The 20,060-nt window shown below is 44.3% G+C and overlaps 1 protein-coding gene across 1 annotated transcript in view; it reads right to left on the bottom strand.

Annotated features, from left to right (window-relative positions):
* The window catches only part of LOC128352626 (cytosolic phospholipase A2 epsilon-like), an 84,364-nt gene that overhangs the window by 40,266 nt on the left and 24,038 nt on the right, over positions 1 to 20,060 (bottom strand). Inside the window, exons 4-8 of the mRNA XM_053313282.1 lie at positions 11,924 to 11,996; positions 10,476 to 10,612; positions 5,879 to 6,007; positions 2,794 to 2,834; positions 604 to 646 (exon numbers count right to left, since the gene is read on the bottom strand). Of these exons, the coding sequence (XP_053169257.1) occupies positions 604 to 646; positions 2,794 to 2,834; positions 5,879 to 6,007; positions 10,476 to 10,612; positions 11,924 to 11,996 (423 nt within the window). The remainder of the gene's footprint in view (positions 1 to 603; positions 647 to 2,793; positions 2,835 to 5,878; positions 6,008 to 10,475; positions 10,613 to 11,923; positions 11,997 to 20,060) is intronic.

Below are 20,060 nucleotides of genomic sequence, written 5' to 3' on the forward strand. Positions count from 1 at the left end.
GGGGGATCTCCTGATGTTCCGCTCCCCCGCTTGCCTCCACCCAGTAATTTTCAGCCCATTACAGGCCTCTCTGCGGTGGTAGTGGCCCCATTTTGGAGGCCACCACACATTCCAGCCACACAGATGGCTAGTAAGCATGTGCAGCAGCCTTCAAAATGGCCACTGCCATCACAGAGAGGCCCGTAAAAGGCAGGAAATGGAACAAAAGGGGTTGAAAATGACCAGGGAAGACTGGGGGGGGGGAGGGGGATATCAGGAGACCTTCCTGCAGTCGTGGCAGCACTTCCCAAAGCCCCACAAGGGTGGTAAGTATGCCATTGTTTTTTAAAACCCAAACTGGCTCTGGACTGGCCTGGAAGGTTCAGTTCAATCTCGAGATGAACTGGGCCCGGGCCAGTTTGAGTATGAGCCGGCTCAACCACGAACCAGCTCGCATATCTCTAGCACACTGCACTTGCAATGCAAGTATTTCCCTCACCTAGTTTTTAGGCTACTTGCAAGGACAGAGCTCTTGCTTTGCCCTCAGAATTGTGCATAAGTATCATGTGAGCCTCTGTGAATAATACAGAAATCATAAGTATAAATACAAAATACAAAACATACCACTAGCACTCCATTTGTAGTAAGGCATTCGGGCATATCTGGCCTGGAAAAAAGGCAGGAGACATACCTATTAAACTGGCATCTAGCCAAAGGTTGGCTTAATTCAAACATTTCCAACAGTAGTGGTCTGTTCAGATGGGGCAGGGAGGTGGAAAATGAGCCGCAGATGCAACTCTTTTCACCCCACCCTGACTGCCTTGCTCTCCCTCATCTTATCTCACTGCCACATTAACCCCAGGCACAAAGGCTGGTCATTTGCCAGATTAGTGAACCAGGTGAATGATGAGCCTGTGTACATGGGGTTAACATGGCAATGGGGCAATGCAAGGCAGAGCAGGGCAGGAAGAATGGGAATGAGTTGCACTTGCAGCTTGTTTTTCATCCTCTCACCCCACCTAAGCGAGCCATCATGGATTCCAAGCACATTGAACCATTTCAGACGATACCAAACATGTTATATTTTCCCATCACACAAGCTGCATGCAAATTTTTGGCATCTGTTTTCAGTTTTTCCATACAGAGTTTTGGGGTGTGTGTGTGTGTGTGTGTGTGTGTGTGTGTGTGTGTGAGAGAGAGAGAGAGAGAGAGAGAGAGAGAGAGAGAGAGATATCTGGCAGGATAACTTAGCATCCTTAGGAACATAGGAAGCTGCCATATACTGAGTCAGACCATAGGTCCATCTAGCACAGTATTGTCTTCACAGACTGGCAGCGGCTTCTCCAAAGTTGCAGGCAGGAATCTCTCTCAGCCCTATCTTGGAGATGCCAGGGAGGGAACTTGGAACCTAGGTGCTCTTCCCAGAGCAGCTCCATCCCCTGAGGGGAATATCTTACAGAGCTCACACATCAAGTCTCCCATTCATATGCAACTGGGGGGGACCCTGCTTAGCTAAAGGGACAAGTCATGCTTGCTCCCACAAGAGCAGCTCTCCTCTCCATTGGAGGAGGGACATTTTTAATGTCTTATTTAGAAGTAAGACATATTAAGGTCATTCACATGTCCAGGCCTACCCAGGTTTGCACAGCTGTACCCAGGTAGGGCCGGTCATGTGGAGCATCAGGATCAGTCCCAATCCCACGGCTCTTCAATTGGGTAGCCCAGGTTTTTTACCAGGGCTAAAACTGAGGTAGGGTGTGTGCTGCTTTTTACCTCACCCCTCCAGGTCATGTGGATGCTCTGGCTACCTGTCCATAGACCCAGCCGGCAGCAGGAAAATCTTCCAATGCACTGCACTCCTTGCACAGTGAATGGTGGGATGCCAGAGAAGAAAGTCCTCTGGATCCCAGCTCTGCCACTCACTGCCACACCACTCATCTGGCACGCAAGTGGCAGAGTGTGGGGATGCCTCATGTTCATTTGCGGGGAAAGCAGGATGTCTCTGAGTACCAGTTGCAGGGGAGTAACAACAGGAGAGAGGGCATGCCCTCAACTCCTGCCTGTAGGCTTCCAGCAGCATCTGGTGGACCACTGTGGGAAACAGGATGCTGGACTAGATGGGCCTTGGGCCTGATCCAGTAGGGCTGTTCTTATGTTCTTATGAAGCAGGTAGAAGCCTGCCTCCCCACCAGCCCTCCCCAGGCCTGAGTAAGTGGTTGTGTGAATGACCGTATTGGGTAGCATCTCAACGCTACCTTCCTTTGGAGGCAACTCTGTGGGGGGGGGAGCCCATAGAATACAACCTTAGAATACACTGAAATAATGAGACATACTTCTGAGTAAACACAGGATTGTGACATTCCACAGTGAAAACTATACTACCACTTTAGGATTGCAGAGGGGGGGGGAGCATCATTATTTTGGAGGAACACATTTTTATCAGAAAAAGAATATCATTAAGTGTGCCTGGCTCTATACTGCATTAAGACTAGTAAGTTTTACCTATTTTAGACTCTATAACGAGCCATCTAATGGTGCAGCAAAGAAGCAACCTGCCTAGAGAGCAGGAGGTTGTTGGTTCAAATCCCCCCTGGTGTGCCAATATAGGAGCTCTCAGAATATGGGGAGCTCCTATATTGGGCAGCAGCAATATAGGAAGCTGCTTAAAGGCATAATCTCATACTGTGCATGAGAAGGCAATGGTAAACCACTCCTGTATTCTACCAAGAAACCACATGGCTCTATGGTCTCCAGGAGTTGACACCGACTTAACAGCACAACCTTTCAGACTATAACAGCTTGAGTTTTACTCACATGTATTCCAAAGTGAACTCCACTTCTAGCAGTTCATCTTTCTGAAATTAAGAAATGGGGGGAAATAAAGTCCAATAAGTAATTTAATTAATAGCTGTCAAAATGTGCTAATGTACAGATGCCACTTTCCTGAAAGTTATTTCACACAAAACCGTTTCCTACATTATCTCTTGGCCATGTGGGGAAACTACATGTATACTATTACCTGTGATTACCACACATGTGCCTGATTCAGCGTAAATGAGGAGGAGTCGTAGCTCAGTGGTAGAGCATGTTCTTTGTATTTAGAGGGCCTCAGGTTCAATCCTGGTCATCTCCAGCAGTGCTAGGAATAAGCTCTGCCTATAACCCTGGAGAACTGCAGCCATTCAGCATAAACAGTACACAGTAAAAGTCAACTTCATATGTTCAGTGCCCGTTCCCTGTTGAGGGTGGCCAAACGATGCTAAAAAGGCACAACCCCTCTGGGCACACCCCCTCAAAGACCGTGGCCAACGGTTGCCACTCTAACTGATGTCCTGATGCCTTGCCCGCAGTCTGCCAACACGAGTGCTACAGAGCTTGCTGGGATGCAGCCTCAGCAGGCCAGGGAGAGGGAGGGGTCTCTCTGCCCACAAGCCAGAGGCTGCAAGGCTGCGGTTTGAGGAACATGTGCGGGATGATTCCAGGGCTCACAGATTAACCACAGGTTTGTCTACACAAGCTTTCACACTATGTCTAAAGGCAGCCTATTACATCGTTAATAAGAAAAATCACAATACTCTGAAAAGTTTAAAAACAGTGAAATACCTCACAATTGTTCCAAAGTTAAGACGTAAGAAGGACATCAAGTTACTCATCACTGCTGTTTAGAAAATTTCAGAATGTACTTCGTGCTTTTTTAAAAAATTACAGTATCTCAAGAAACTACATGAAGATTTCATAATATACAGTAGGCCTCTTCTAAACAACAGTGAAGTGTGTGTTGTGAAGAGCTTGCAAGGACATGCTAGACGAGAGTTTGCTCAGCATCCAGACCCTCTGAAGACTTCTGTCATGTTTCCCAATGGGATCTCACATGCAGGTCTGATGGCCAGCAGGGACCTTGCATAATTTCTGCAACACCAGCTGCCAGTCAGTCTCTTGCTTTTAAATATTAACCCACCACTTTTCAATACTACTGTTCTAGCAAATTGAGAAAACGGCTGATTAATCTCAGAAACCAAGAGCTGACCAGCAGGTGGCACTGAGGAAATCACACAAGGTCTTGCTACCCATCTCACTTGCATGTGAAATCCTGCTGGAGAAGATGATGGAAGTCTGTAGATGCTGGATAAGCTCTCATCTAGAACCTCCTCACAAATTCTTCACAACACAGAGTTTATTGCCATCTGCAAGAGCCCATAAAGAAAGATCTGCTTAATTGGCATGACCATTTGGTTGCTGGCCTCTTCCGGACACTGAAATTATATATTCCAACATCAGCTCAAATGATCAGCTCAAAAAAAACAGGAAATCTACTTTAAGAAGAAAGGCTGCATTTTATTCATAGCACCAGCTGCTTGCAATCTGTGGCAATAGGTGAAACAACCATGGAGAACTCATCTTTTAGAACTCATCTAGCTGGACTAAAAGGTGTCTTTAAAAAGATGGTTGTTCCACTTATTGTTGCAGATTGCCAGCAGATGGTGCTATAATGCAACCTCTTTCTTCCTTGTGTGGATTTCCTAGTTGCTGTTATTTTCCTGTGGTGATTTGAGCTGATGTTGGAATATATCCGTGTCTGGAAGAGCCCTCTGTCTGCAGATGTTTATTACTAGTGAATTGATATTACGTCTTCTTGCAAATGTGAAGCACTGTGAAGCCAAGGCCAAACATTCACACTAAGTTCTTAAACAAGAAACCAAGAAAGACAAACTATCAAAATTACTCTTAAGAAAATGTTGCCAAGATAAAACTGTTTCCAAGGAATGAAAGACAACAAATTCCATCAAATACCACAGAATGAAGAGTAGAGTTAAGGAATTCTCAGACTCCAAGAATTACTGTAAGTAGGACATACTTAAAGAAGCCTCTTTGCTTTGGGTCTATCCAAAAGCACATACGTTTGTTGACAGGAGAGCACATGTTACTACACTTGTATCCTAGACCCTGCCCACTTTCTAGGGAAAAGATCTGATACTTTTATAATCTGCACGTGAATTCAGCCTGGGCTATGAACAGAATGCCCCGTTTTGCAGCCTTATGCTGGCGAATAGGACTTGTCCCATCCCCTCAGCAGACAGCCTCTAGGAGTAACCTGATTGGGCAGGGCTTGGAGGAGGGCAGGGCTTACACGCTGTTCAATCAGCTCCCTGCTTCCACTCTTCAGTTCATTTTGTTTTGGCTTAGGGAGAGGAGCTTGCTTTAGCATCTCTTTTCCAGCCATTTAGGCCTCTTGAGGTCCAGCGGGAGCTGCGGCTGGGTGGCATGGGTGCCAGAGAAGGGGCCAAGCAGGCCAAGATAGTCTGCCGCTCTCGCTGTCTCAGCTCAAGCGGGCCCGCCAGGGAGTAGCGGGGAACTACGTTGGAGTGGTGCGGACCAGGGCACGGGCCAGATCAGCTGGGAGCAGCAGCAGCTGTCACCACCCAGGTTTGATTGGGGCTGCTGCCCCGTGGTTTGGGCGCAGCAGGTTTGGCCTGGGCAGCCAGGTTTGCAGTGGCCCTTGCCATGGGTAGGGGAACATCTGGGGCTTTAGCCTTTGAGCAGGAGAGCACCCTTGACAGGGGTGGTCTTGAGACACAGTGTGTGAGGGCACCAGGGTTGTGGCAGTAATGGCCCCTTAGGTCTTCTGGCCCTCCTGAGTGTCCAGAAGGTGGAGGCTGGGACTTCTAGCAGCCAGGGGTGGAGCCACCTTTTTCCAATTTTTTGCATTTTTCCCATAGGAAATAATGGAGATTTGAGGCAGCCCCATCTGCCCCCCTTGAGGGGTGCCTGGGCACTCCAAAGTGGGTTTGGCAGCAAGGAATGTTGGGCCACTTAAACCACTTTAGCGGGAGGAACTGCCTGAGATGCCACACTGCTAGACTAGGAAGAGGAAAACTGTTCATATAAGTTTGTTACTGACCTGTTCGTTCAGTTCAAAATTCCTGCAAACTGTTTCTCCAGGCTGAAGATTAGCTATATCAAAAAGAACTGTGTAAAGCTGGTCATCCCTGAAGGTATCTTCATCACAGACTTTCAGTTCTAGGACATTCTGGAAGGGGAAAGAAGACAAAAATATTGATAAATCTATATTTATTTATTCATTCATTCATTCATTCATTCGATTCCTATACTGGTTTACACAGAGAAATAATAAATAAATAAGATGGATCCCTGTCCCCAAAGGGCTCACAATCTAAAAAGAAACCTAAGATAGACACCAGCAACAGTCACTGGAGGTACTGTGCTGGGGGTGGATAGGGCCAGTTACTCTCCCCCTGCTCAATAAAGAGAATCATCATGTTAAAAGGTGCCTCTTTGCCAAGTTAGCAGGGGTTTTATGATGGTTGAGGGATGTAAGGGAGGATTCAGAAAAATATTTGAGGTGATGGCTGATGTATTCACAAGGCACCAGAGCCATCACCCCTTCCTGTTTCATCATAACCTTTTTCCATGTTTCCTGCTCCTCTTCCTCAACCACATTGCAAAATAGGTCATTGCCATTAAACAGTAATTGCTGGTTCAGGAAGAAGAAAGAGAATGAATGAACAGCCTGGGTTTTAGGAATAGGAGCATTTTTAATTGGCAAAATAACTCTTAGATCTGCTAAGGATCAATAGGCTGCAATTCTATGCACACCTTCCTAGTAGGAAATCCCATTGAGCATAATGGAGCTTACTTCTGAGTAAACTTAGAAGTAAACTCAGGATTGGACTGCAAGATTACTCAAGCACTATTTAGCTACAGTGATGATGTGTTATATTCAGATGCTACAGGAGGAGCATGATTCCCATTGCATTATATTCCACTCAAAAGAAAACAAAAGCTAAACCTTCATCACAAATGCAAGTGTCGGAAGGCAGGTGGCAGGACCACGAACACAGAGGTGTGCTGAGCCTCCCGATCTGGCTGATCTTGGCTGTGGCCTCATGCACAGCTCCCATCAGCACTTCCTGATAACATGATGGGGCTCACACTGCCACTGCCAAGGACCATGGCCCTCTCTGGCCCTGTCAGGAGGAAGGCGGCTGTGAAAGGAGATGGGGGATTCACAGCTCTCACAATATTATGCTGGGAATCTTGTCTGGGATCCCGGCACTTGTGAGAGTTGAGAGGAATGCACTGGGCTATATAAGAAACAGAAGGCCAGTGATGAGAGGCTGGCAGCAGACAAGGGGTGGTGGGAAGAGGCAGAGCTCAGTGAGTCTGCCTGAGAATGCCAAGGATGAGAACAAAGGTTCTCTTACCGCGGACCTCGGGGCCGAAGTCCGGGGCCTCCACAGCCCCTTGTCCCCCCCAAATCCTCTTTAGTTTGTCCCGGATGTTATGGTCACCCAGCTGAGCATGATGATGCTTAATTTGCAAGGGAGGGGGGCCTCCAAAGGCCTTTAGGTCCAGGCTCCAAAATTACTTAGGTGCACCTCTGGATGAGAGAGGAGGGGGTTAAGATTAAAGAAACTCCCCTCTTCCTCAGAAGAACTCTGAATCCGTGGGGGGAAATGGGCAACAAAAAGGGGCTGCTGGAAGCATCCAGAAGAGGAAGAGATGACAGCAAGTTTTGCTTGGACATCTTTAGGATCTTCGAAGTGAATTAGAATCTCAAAGATATAGTTTTAAGTAGACCGAATTGAGTCTACTTCCTGCCTCTTTTAGCATGCTGCCTCTTTTAGCATGGTGAGCCTTTCTTCCATATGCTGTGAATCTGGTTTGTAACTGACTGTCAGCACATGGGTTACAAAGGGGTGTTGTCTTAACTTTGAGTGGCTACCATCTTGAAACTGCATTGGTAAATAGGCAAAAAAAACACCAACAACCTCCCTTGGGGTCTCCTATGTTATCCCCCCAGCCCCACTGCTTCCATGTTCTGTAAATTTGGTTTGTATCATACTGTAAATACAAATGTTTTGAGGGGAACAAATGGACATGATGAGACATAATGATCTCATAAACCTTCCCCTTCAGAAAATAGGCTAGAAAGCAGCATTGGAGGAGAGGAGATAGAATTGACAGAATATTTGCCTGGTTCACACAACTTTTCAAATGTAAGTTTAATGTGGGTTACCAACATTAACGTGATTGTGAACCCATGCCAAGGTGGTTTATGGCCTGAGATGAATCTGAGATTCCCACCTTGGCTTGGGTTAACACAATCACTCTATTGTCAGTAACTCACATTAAACCGATATTTGGACAATCATGTGAACCAGACCATATAATTAGACATCAGGGCTTTCTCGAGAGACAGTTGTAGCCAAGACTTAGAAATCTGATCAACTGGAAACCAAGGACCACTTATAAAACTTATTTTAGCCCAGGGTTACCTTTTGGCAAGTTCCATGTTATCCATTTTGGTTCCTTCATATATACAGCCAGACCTGTATGAGCCGTTTCCACATGGTGTTATCTTATGTTGCAGGGAAGCATATATTATGGGCCCTGCCTATGCAGTCATATTATTCACACACACACTGTCACATGAATGCACAAACACAAGCGCCCTGTTTGATCAAACCAAAGGTCCATCTAAACTAGTATCCTGCATCCTACAGTAGCTGACCAGAGGCTTTCAGGAAGCCTACAAACAGAGGCTTCTAAAGAAATAAGACCCTCCCATTGTTGCTCCCCAGCCACTGCTTTGTGGACAACTATTTTGTGGACAACTGCTTCTGGAAATAGAGCTTCCATATCACCATCACCATCATCATCATCATCATATACTTATAGCAAGGTCAGAGGGTTGGGTGCCCATCAGACTGGAAGCAAAACAAAGTCACCCAGGAAGAAAGTAGTGGTTTCTACATACTTGGTGAAGTGCCTAGGTATACAGAAGTACATACATTCATAAATTAAAAGAAAAGGAGGGGAAGCCCAAATAAATCAGCCTGAAATGGACTGAGCATGCTTAGTCTCCAAGAACAACATATGTTGAGGGGTCAGCTGGAAAAACAACAATAGGAGAAGGGGAGAGGGAACTGGCCGGCCTGTGCCTTTAACAGGACAAGTTATTATGGGGGTGGCCATTAGGGTTGGGAAGATGGCAGTCCCACGTGTTTGTTTCCTCTAATAGCCAGCTCAGGTGGGCAAGAACCTATTGGAACAAAACAAAGTCGCCCAAATATAGGGTAACGGTTTCTGCATACTTAGGAGACTTCCTAGGCATAGAGGACTTGAAGTATATGTATTTGTAAATTCAAAGCAAAAAAAGTAAATACTCCAGAAACAATCTTATGATCTGCAGGACCAATGGAATGTTGAAGGTACAGAGATAGGAAAATACTAGAATATCCTCATCTCATTGTCTAGAAAGAGAACATTCAGGTCTGCTCTAAACATCACAGTCAGGGACTCTGTCTTGTTTGAGGATGGCAGGTGACATGCTGCAGGCCACTCACAACTATGCTATAATTCTGAATTTCCGTGTTATATTTTATGAATGGCTCTCACTTCTTCCCTAGGATTTAAAAAAAGGAACCAGACATTGGGCAGATTGTGAGTTTAGCAATTAAAACTGTCTGAGGTTAGTTGAGCCATTGAATGCTGAAGTTGTTCATTGTGGGGGAAAGAGATGAAGTGAGAAAAGAAGAAATAATCTGCCTAACCCTTTGTAATAAACTGGTGTTGGGAATTAGGTTCAGCAGGGGTGTACATCATGAGGTTAAAAACCTCTCTTCCTATGTTCCACCCCCCAAAGCTATATAGCAATCAGGCACTCCAGTTCAAGGCTGGTGGGCAGCCCTGATTCTGAGTCAGGGGCATAGCAGGTTTGGAGTGGGCCTGGTACAAGAACTGAAGATGGGCCCTTGCCCACTCCCTAGGTTCCTCGCCTTCTTCTTCTCCCCACCACCACTATGCCTTTGCTCCAGCTGAACAGTAAGGACATGGTGATCACTCCTATGCAAATAATAGCACATATTCCCCATGCAATGCACCTCCATCAGGGCCCAGGGACATTTGTCCCATCTTGTTCAATGATAGCCATGCTCCTACTCTGAGTCCTTTGGCATTATAGATCAAGTATATAAATTAAATTAAATTAAATTAATACATACATTCATTATTTTGTACGCCGCCTAGAGATGTACATATCAGAAATATGATAAATAAATATATAAAATGAATAAAATATATAGCACAATGGGGGGTGTTTCAAGGGGGGGCAAAAGGTGCCACCTGTAACCCCCAAACAGTGCTAAAGCCAGGTGCCAATTCCAGACTATTCAGTCCCTAAAGGAGGACTTCTGTTAGAGGTTGAGGATACCCTGTACCATTTTGTAGTGGGGCCCCATGTGTCATAACTAATTACCATCGATAAACCTAAAAAGTGGAGTAACACTGCATGTGTAAAGATGGCCAATACTCCCCCTCCATTAAGTGGGCCCCCCATGTTTGCAGAAACATATTAATTGGGATCTAAGTGCCTACCAGAATTGATAACCACATTACCATGTCCACAAATTAAAAATAAGTCCAAAAGCACAGCCATACCAGAGGCTATCAGGAAGAAATAAGTAGCATCTCACCTTAACCACGTTCTGGATCCTAAAGTAGAATGTTTCATTCCAGACTGGATTACTGCAGTTTGAGATGGTTTTTGTCCGAACATCAGTAAAAGAAGCTGTTGGTAACCTCAGACTCACATAACAATCATTTTGGCTTACTGCATTTAAAAAGAAAAGACATTTATTCTGAGAATAGAGATAGGGGTCTCTTAAAAAAAAAATCAGTTACTGTTCCTAAAAAGATATACATCAAGAAGAACTGGGTCAGTTAAAAGAAAGGCAGTGTTCTGCTAACATACATTTGCTATTTTGTTGGCCAGTTGGATATCTCAGGGTCATCATCATGGTCTTAGCAGCAGGATCTCATACATGGTCTTAGCAGCAAGATGTTCATTTTTGTTGTTGAACCCTTTTGAATAATACTCTTCTTTCCTCTGTGAAAGCCAGGAGTGGGCCCCACTTCCACACACACCGAGCATGGCCTGTCACTTTGTTGTTTTTAACTCTTTTCGTGTGGCATGGCATCTACAATGAATGAATAGAAGAAGGGTTGAGATTTCACCCACCGGCCTTACCCTCAATCTCATTATTAGAACTTCTGGACACAATCTATGTGTGCATACAAACTATACACATGTGGATTCAGTTCAGAAGATCTGACAGACTCACAGTAGGGGCAGGTAGGGGCAGGACCAGCAGGACCACCAGATGGTAGGGGCAGGACCAGCAGATGCAATCCCAACCCCTCCCCCCATCCCCCACCAACCGCCTTGGGGTTTTCTTTTAACGAAAGGAGGTATAGAAATGTAAAAATAAATAAATAAATAAATAAATAAATAAATAACACACATACTCATTTTACACACCATGTGTGTACAGGGATTATGTCATTCCCTTCCCACAGACAGCAAGGACATTTTATATCAAAAGTCAGCATTCAGTGTTATATTGTCATTGTTTAATGGAAATGGTAGAATCATTACAACTATTGGTTCTGTTGATAAGATATCCGCTGTTAGTGGCTTTGCAGAAATATCTGAAGAGTTTACACTTGCCTACAAGGCAGGGGTTCTCAAACTTGAGTCCCCAGATGTTGTTGGACAGCAATTCCCAACTTCCCCAGCCACAATGACTTCTGTCTGCCTTTGGTCATTGTGACTGGCGCTGATGGGTGCTTTCATCCAACAACAACCAGGTACCCAAATATGCAAGCAGCAGCCTTCTAGGCAAGCATAAATTCTTGAGATGTTTCTGCTAAGCCACTGACAGTAGATATCGTGTCACTAGAACCAAAGTAGGAATAATTGCTTATTACTTATTAAGGTTACTGAATCATCCTTCCATTAATTATTTCCATTAAACAATGGCAATATAACCATGAATGCAATCATTTATATTAATGTTAAACCATTTCACACACAACCCCACCAGGATTTTTGAAGTCAGCTATGGAATTTACGGATACTCACACAAATCCGCTTTTCGGACATTTCTCATTCTTATAATTCGTACGGAGAGCAAACAAAAGGCTGGTACCTGCGCCTGAAGGTCAATGGGAAGGAAGACACAAATAACTTTTAATATTTATATCCTTCCTCTTGACAGTGCTCAAGGCAGTTTACTGTAATAAACAATACAAATTAAAATGAAGAACAAAAAAGCAAGCACCACAATCAGAACCTAAATCACAGCAATAAAAGCAGGGATGTGGAGAAACCATCTGAGAAAATTCAGGGAAATTTCTGTGAAGTTTCTCCTTGCAAAGATCCCTAAAATTCTCATCAAGCACCTCTGTAACTTTCCTGCTGCTGCTGTTTTCTTGATAGATGTGTGTTTTTTGGAACATAAATTTCTTTATAGTGGAATTTAAAGCAGAATTTCATTTCCAAAAGACACACCTACATCAAGAAAGCACCAGCAGCTGGAAGGTTATGGAGGTCACCTGCTTACCTGAGGGAGTTTGCTCACCCCTCCTTACACAGGTTCTGGAGTGGATTATGCGCACATGTTCTAAGAATCTGAGCACAGCTGCCGCTGAGGCTGCTTCACTCACCACAAGGGGCACCGAATGGCAGCAGCAGCCCCCATTCTCTCCCCTCCCTACCACATGCAGAACCCCCGCCCCCGTGGCACCCCTTCTCTGCTCACGGTACACACAGGGCACTCCTTCACTCCCCACCATGTGCATGAGTAGTAGCGGCAGCAACAGCAGCAACCTCCCTGAAGGAGTAGCCCAGGCTAGGCTTCCCTGCCCTCTCCACTCAGCTGGCCGCCACACATGCACGGTGGCTATTTGAGTGGTTGACATGGCAGCTGGAAGCCATACCTACCACTCAGCTGTCTGTTGTGCATATGTGGCAGCCAGCTGAGTGCTGGGGGCAGGGCAGCCTACCCTGGGCTGCTCCTTCAGGGAAGCTGCTGCTGCTGCCATCATTGCATGCGCACAGTAATGTAGGTGCCTCCCGTGTGCAGTGAGCAGAGAAGGGCCACTGCAGGGGTCCACCAGCATGGTGCCACCACCGGCTTGAGGTGAACTGGAGGCCCGAACACAGGCCAACTATGCGCCCCCTTCCACGCTGCCACTGAGGTTCTCCACAGGATGGAGCCCTGAGGGACTCCATATAATAGCTCCTCTTTGGAAGAGCAACTGTCGCCAAGCGCCACCATCCAGAATCTACATGAGAGATAGGAGTGGAACCACTGCAAAGCATTGCCTCCTATCCCCAACTACCCTAGGCAATCCAGAAGGATACCATGGTCGATAGTATAGAAAGCCATCAAAAGATCGGAGAGAACCAGCAGGGTCACACTCCCTCTGTTGGTTCCCTATAGATCTCATCCATCAACCCTATAGTCCGCTCTAAAGCCAGTTTAAAATGTGTCTAGATAATCATTTCTCTCCAAGACTGTCTGGAGCTGGGAGGCCACCACTCTCTCACTCACCTTGCCCAACCATGAGAGACTGGAGACTAGCCTATAACTATCTATCACCAAGGGATCCAAGGTAGGCTTCTAAAGAAGCAGTCTAACCACTGCCTCCTTCAAACAAGGGGGCATTCCGCCCTCCCTCAATGATGCCAATTAGGCCACCCACAACAACAAGATGAAAGCAGCCAAGTTGGGCAAGGATCAGAGATTTATAATCAGAGATGAAAAGAAAAGTGTACAGATACAATCAATTTAGGAATGAAATAAAGATAAAATATTTGTAATGTTTCTGCTCTAGCTCTGCATCGATGGTAATATGCTCAGCTGACTCGGAAGACTTTGAAATTTACAAGGCTAAGGATCATTAAAAATAATTAACTTTTATTAAATAATTTTAGAAAATAAACCCTGCTAACTAAGCAAAGAGACAACTTTTAAAGTGGTGGCTCTCTTAGATTTAAAAGGGGGAGAATACTCCCTATCCAACCCCAGCACAGTTTTTTCCCAGTGCTGTTGCTAGTGTCTACTTTTCTTTTTAGACTGAGCCCTTCGGGGTCAGGGAATAATCTTATTTCTTTTTCTATGTAAACTGCTTTGTGCACTTTATTATTAAAAGGTGATATATATGTACTTGTAATCATAATAATTTTTCAGCATATGTCATGTTTTAGACTGGCATCTCAGAAATGCAAAACTGGCATCTCAGAAATGCAAAATACGTAACATAATATAGGCATGACCTACAGTCATCCCTTGTCAACCGTTCTGGGAAAACCTCACAGTTGGTGAATTTGCAGTTGGAGAACAATAGAAATACATTGGAAACAGGGGGTTAGGGGAAACACAATTGGAAAAAGACTGGAAAATACAGTTAAAATAGAAAAATCACCCCAAGTCCCCAAAATCACCCCCTGAGCCCTGGAAATCACCCCCTGAGTCCCAGAAATAGCAAAAAAACCTGACAACCCCAAATTGCCCAAAAGTCTTGCCAAACCATGCAAATGGTACATGGGGTACACAATGTGAACATGCTGCAGCAAATGCATAGAGGACTGCATCTGCTATATTATAATTTTTCCACACTAGAGGGGGCTATTTTATCCCATCAGATGTCAAGATATACCAGGCCAAAACATTGGCACAAATGTTATATGGGGTCCAGATCTGTTCCACCTGCAACTTCAAACCCATAGAAGTTGTTCAGTCTAGATTTCTTTGTGCTATATTCCAGGTGCCTAGATGTGTTTCAAATGACATCCTACACCTAGAGGTGGGTTTAACCAGAGTTGAGGCCCAGGGGTGGCTTCACACATTTAATTTCTGGCTCAAATTATATTTTTGCCATCAGGGCCTCCCTCCCGCCCCGCCCCGGTATTGAAAGATGAGTTCCATTCTAATTGGTGTAAGAGCCTTCATGATAAATTGGGCACATATTTATTAATAATTATTATTATTATTTCTTGTTTACACAGTAAGACAGGTGTTATTGACTGGTTTGTTTTATCCAGACATTGAGTCCTTCCCAAGGACCTGGGATGCCAGAATTTTATTGTCAATGGTTATAGATATCGTCGCAGAATATAGGCTGTTCCCAGTAAAGCTGCTTTTTGTAATTGGCTGGTGGTGATTTCTGTGGCCCCTATGGTGTTGAGGTGCTCTTCAAGGTCTTTTGGAACTGCACCCAGGGCGCCAATTACCACTGGGATTATTTGGGTCTTTTTCTGCCACAGCCTTTCAATTTCAATTTGTAAATCTTTGTATTTGGTGATTTTTTCTATTTCTTTTTCTTCTATTCTGCTATCCCCTGGTATTGCTATGTCGATTATTTTAACTTGTTTCTCTTTCTTCTCGACTACAGTTATATCTGGTGTATTGTGTGGCAGACGTTTGTCTGTTTGTAGTCGGAAGTCCCATAATATTTTTACATCTTCATTTTCTACCACTTTTTCAATTTTATGGTCCCACTAATTTTTGGCTACAGGTAGCTTGTATTTTTTGCAGATGTTCCAGTGTATCATCCCTGCTACCTTGTCATGCCTTTGTTTGTAGTCAGTCTGTGCGATCTTCTTACAACAGCTGATTGGGTGGTCCACTGTTTCATCTGCTTCTTTACAAAGGCGGCACTTGCTGTTTTTTGTTGACTTTTCTACTTTTGCTCTTATTGCATTTGTTCTTAGTGCCTGTTCTTGCGCAGCCAGTATTAAACCCTCTGTTTCTTTCTTCAAGTTGCCATTCTTAAGCCATTGCCAGGTCTTGGTGATGTCTGATTTTCCACTTATATTGTGCAAATATTGACCATGCAGGGGCTTATTTCTCCATTTTTCTGCTCGGTTCTTGACTTGTTCTTTCTTGTAGGCCTGCTTTCTTTCATTGGTGTTGAATAGTTTCGTGTTATTAACCATTTGAAGTGCATCTTCTTCACTGTCCTTGATATATTCTTCAAGGCCTCTTTTCTCCTCCTCTACTGTTTGATGGACTTGCAGCATTCCTCTTCCACCTGAGCTGCGAGGGAGGTAGAGCCTATCTACATCACTGCGGGGGTGCAGAGCATGATTGATGGTCATGATTTTCCTGGTCTTACGATCCAGCGTCTCTAGCTCTGCCTGGGTCCAGTCTATTATCCCTGTAGTGTATCTGATAACAGGTATAGCCCAGGTGTTTATGGCTTGTATGGTGTTCCCGCCATTGAGTTTGGACCTGAGGATTTTTCTAACTCTCCTGATGTATTCACTTCCAATTTTTCTTTTAACTGCAGTGTGTACGATGTTATCAGCCTGGAGAATGCCCAAGAATTTGTAAGGTTCTTTCTCCTCCAGGTTCTTGATCTTGCTTCCATTGGGCAGTTCTATTCCTTCTGTTTTTCTTATTTTCCCTCTGTTCATTATTAATGCAGCACACTTGTCTAGTCCAAACTCCATTGCTATATCGCTACTGAATATACAGACAGTGTTTAGCAGTGATTCGATTTCTGACTGGGACTTTCCATACAACTTCAGATTGTCCATGTACAGCAGATGGTTGATTTGACTTGATGTTTTAGATGTTTGGTATCCGAGGCCTGTTTTGTTTAGTATTTGTGGAAGTGGGGTCATGGCGATTACAAACAACAGAGGGGATAGTGAGTCCCCTTGGAAAATGCCTCTTCTAATGCTAACCTGTCCAAGTGCCTCGCCATTGATTGTTAACTGTGTACTCCACATGCTCATTGCTTTTTTTATATAAATATCTGAATGTTTTTGCTGACACCAGTTGTTTCTAAACATTTCAGTATCCATGTGTGAGGCAATGAATCGAAGGCTTTCTTGTAGTCAATCCATGCAACACTTAGATTGGTTTTTCTTCTCTTGCAATTTTCTAAAATCATTTTGTCAATCAGCAGCTGGTCTTTTGGGCCTCTGGTGTTCGGGCAATTTTCTTTCCCATTATTTATTATTATTATTATTATTATTATTATTATTATTATTATTATTATTATTACATTTATATCCTGCTCTTCCTCCAAGGAGCCCAGAGCAGTGTACTACATACTTGAGTTTCTCTTTCACAACAACCCTGTGAAGTAGGTTAGGCTGAGAGAGGCGTGACTGGCCCAGAGTCACCCAGCTAGTTTCATGACTGAATGGGGATTTGAACTTGGGTCTCCCCAGTCCTAGTCCAGCACTCTAACCACTACACCATGCTGGCTCTTATTTGGAGAGAAGGAGGAGATGGTGGAGGGGGAGAAGAAAGGCATCTCTCCACAATATCTACTTTCATTGGGACATGATGCTGCCAAAGAAATTATTAAACAATGTATTATGGATATAGCTAAACAATCTTATTTAAGTCTTGTTACCCTTAGTAGCATTCCAGTTGACTTCTCATACTACTCTCAGCCAGCGGTGTACCTTACAAATCTGACCACTCTAAATCAGAGGAGAGCATTCTCATTGGCGCAATTTAATGCCCTGCCATCTGCCATTTTGGATGGCAGATTTAAGAGAATACTGCTCAGGCACCAGCTATGTCCATGCGGTTCAGGCAATATCAAGTCGATCTCACAGGTGCTTTTACACTGTTTATATTATAGGGACATTGGCATTGCCTGGATTGAACCACTTTTTAAAAACATGCCAGGTCGATCAGAATGATGTATGGCCAATATATAGTGGAATATAGAAGTTAACTGCTTGACATAAGCGTCGCCATCTTGCTTGAGTCTGTAACAGGGAATTGCTTATGCTGAAATAATTTTCACCCCAGTCCGTTTGGTTTCCCACAGTTAGCAGAATCCATATTATGCTAATTCTGTGCCGCAGCATGCAAACTGAGATGGAAGCAGTTGATGAATTGCAACTGAGACCTCTGTATGTATATGTTTTGATATTCTATTACCCAGTCCTGTTTTTTATTTTCTTTTACCTTGAATTTATTTTCCATTTTATTTTTTGATTGCTGGTCACTGACTGTAATAATAAAATTCATTCATTCTGTCTATAAATTCATAACTTTCCATCAATCAATCAATGAGGCAGGTCTCATGATCCAAAAGACCTGCCTGGGGAGGGTGAGTGGGGAGAGCGGGCTTAACCCACTCTCCCCACACACGAGCAGGGCGGCAGCCCTGGGCAGCCGGATCAGCCGCCCACACGACTGCTGGCTCCATGATGGAGCCAGCGGGGGCTGGGAGGATCAGGGGCCATGTGGCCCCCAGAAGCTCCAGTATGCCCTGCGCGAAGCCTCCCGCTGAGGGTCTACTCATGAGTAGTCATGGCGTGGAGCTGCACCATGGCTACTCACGATTGCTTAAACTGGGTTTACGGCGTGCTCGCTCCACAAACCCGGTTTAAGCACCGGGCTACAGAAGTGGGTGACCCGCTTGTGAACCACCAGGCTCGCAGCTGAACCCGATGGTTCACACGACGGGAGAAAATTGGGCTAGCCTCCGCTAGCCCAATTTTCTCCCATCGTGTGGATAGCCTCAAGGTTTATTTCAATATCAAATACAAAGTCAAAAACAAACATATTAAAGACATTGCAACCCAATGGATCATGATTGTGTCGATTGTTGTCATATTTTCACTGCTACACAGAATTTAACTACCATGCAGGTTATGGTTTGATTTGTATCAGAGAGCAATAGCTTAGTATAGGACCCCTCCAGTCTGTCTGGGTGCCTCTGCAATATATCTTGTAAGGGAGTATATTTCTTATACAGGGAAATATATCTTGTACAGGAGTCCTTGTAAAAGGGGCAGTATAACAGGACATGTTGGATCATTTCTATCTCCTTTGCCCCCACGTGAGCAGGTTCTATCAGCCAATGGCACTTTTGAGTATCTACACTGCAGGAATACAGAGGGGGGGACATTATGTCTTGCCCTGTCCCCCTGCCTTATGATGCTCCTTCCCCTCTCCTTTTTAGGAACTCTAAAGATGCCGTCGAAAACTACTCAGGCTTAAATCTTACTCAGACCTTTAGATCTTCATTTACTTAATGGGGCCATAGCTTCCGATTACCTGGCAGAATACTCACATTGGGCAGGTACCAAACCATCCCTCATAGACTATATGGCAGTATCTAGAAATTTATTACCTTATTTGAGGGATTTTCGGGTGATTACACGTACTGAAAGTGATCATTCACCTCTAATTTTGACTTTAGTATTAAATGAAACACTTTATTTAGAGTTTTGCCAGCCCCTTGTATGCGAGAAGGAATTGGTCTGGATTAGGGCCAGATGGACATCAGCTCTTCAACAACATATTGAAAAAATACTGTACTCCCCTGTGGTGTCTGGCCTCCAGGCAGATATAATCAATGGTTTGTATAATGGTACGTATAATGGCTTGTATAATGGTACGGAACCATCCCCAGTTGAGTTATATAATCGTCTGATTGCTTCTCTTACATCAGCTCTAACAAGCTCGACCTCCGCACCTTTAAAGAAATTTAATCGCACTTTGCATACCTGGTTTGATCAGGAATGCCTTGAAGCCAAGAGGAAATTAATTTATCACTTTAAATTGTATGGCAAAGGCACCTCTAACATTGCACCACAAACTTTGGTAACCCTTAAGAAGCAATATAAGAACCTTCTAAGAGATAAACTCCAGGCCAAAAAAGAGGAATCGGCTGACCTCATTGCCGCTTCTAAACTTAAAAATCAGACTAGATTCTGGCGGCTAATTTCTTATCCTTTAGGGAGGACCACTTCTATTTCTAATTTGGCAATTCCAGCTGGGATATGGGAACATCATTTCTCAATATTATATCAAAAAGAGGGCTCCCATACAGCTATAACTGATTATAAGCTGGACCAGCTTCCAAACTGGAGCCCAGTCAATGTCTCGGAAGTTGAAGCTTTGGTTAAAAAATGTAAGACGCGTAAGGCTTCTGGAATCGACTGTATTACAATTGCAATTATTTGCAACAACCTTGATTGGTGGGCTCCTCTTTTTGCTTCCTTATTTACCTTCATAGATACTACTGCAAAAATGCCCGAGGATTGGAGTGTCTCAGTAATAGTCCCAATTTACAAGAAAGGATCAAGGGAGGATCCTAATAACTATCACTCGATCCTTAGCATTATTACTAAACTCTATGCTAGACATCTCCTGGGGAAATTACAGGAATGGCTGGATACTCAGGATATCTTATCCGCCAAACAAGCGGGATTTCAAGAAGGATATTCTACG

Source organism: Hemicordylus capensis, chromosome 1 (assembly GCF_027244095.1).
Source record: "Hemicordylus capensis ecotype Gifberg chromosome 1, rHemCap1.1.pri, whole genome shotgun sequence".
Classification (NCBI taxonomy): domain Eukaryota; kingdom Metazoa; phylum Chordata; class Lepidosauria; order Squamata; family Cordylidae; genus Hemicordylus; species Hemicordylus capensis.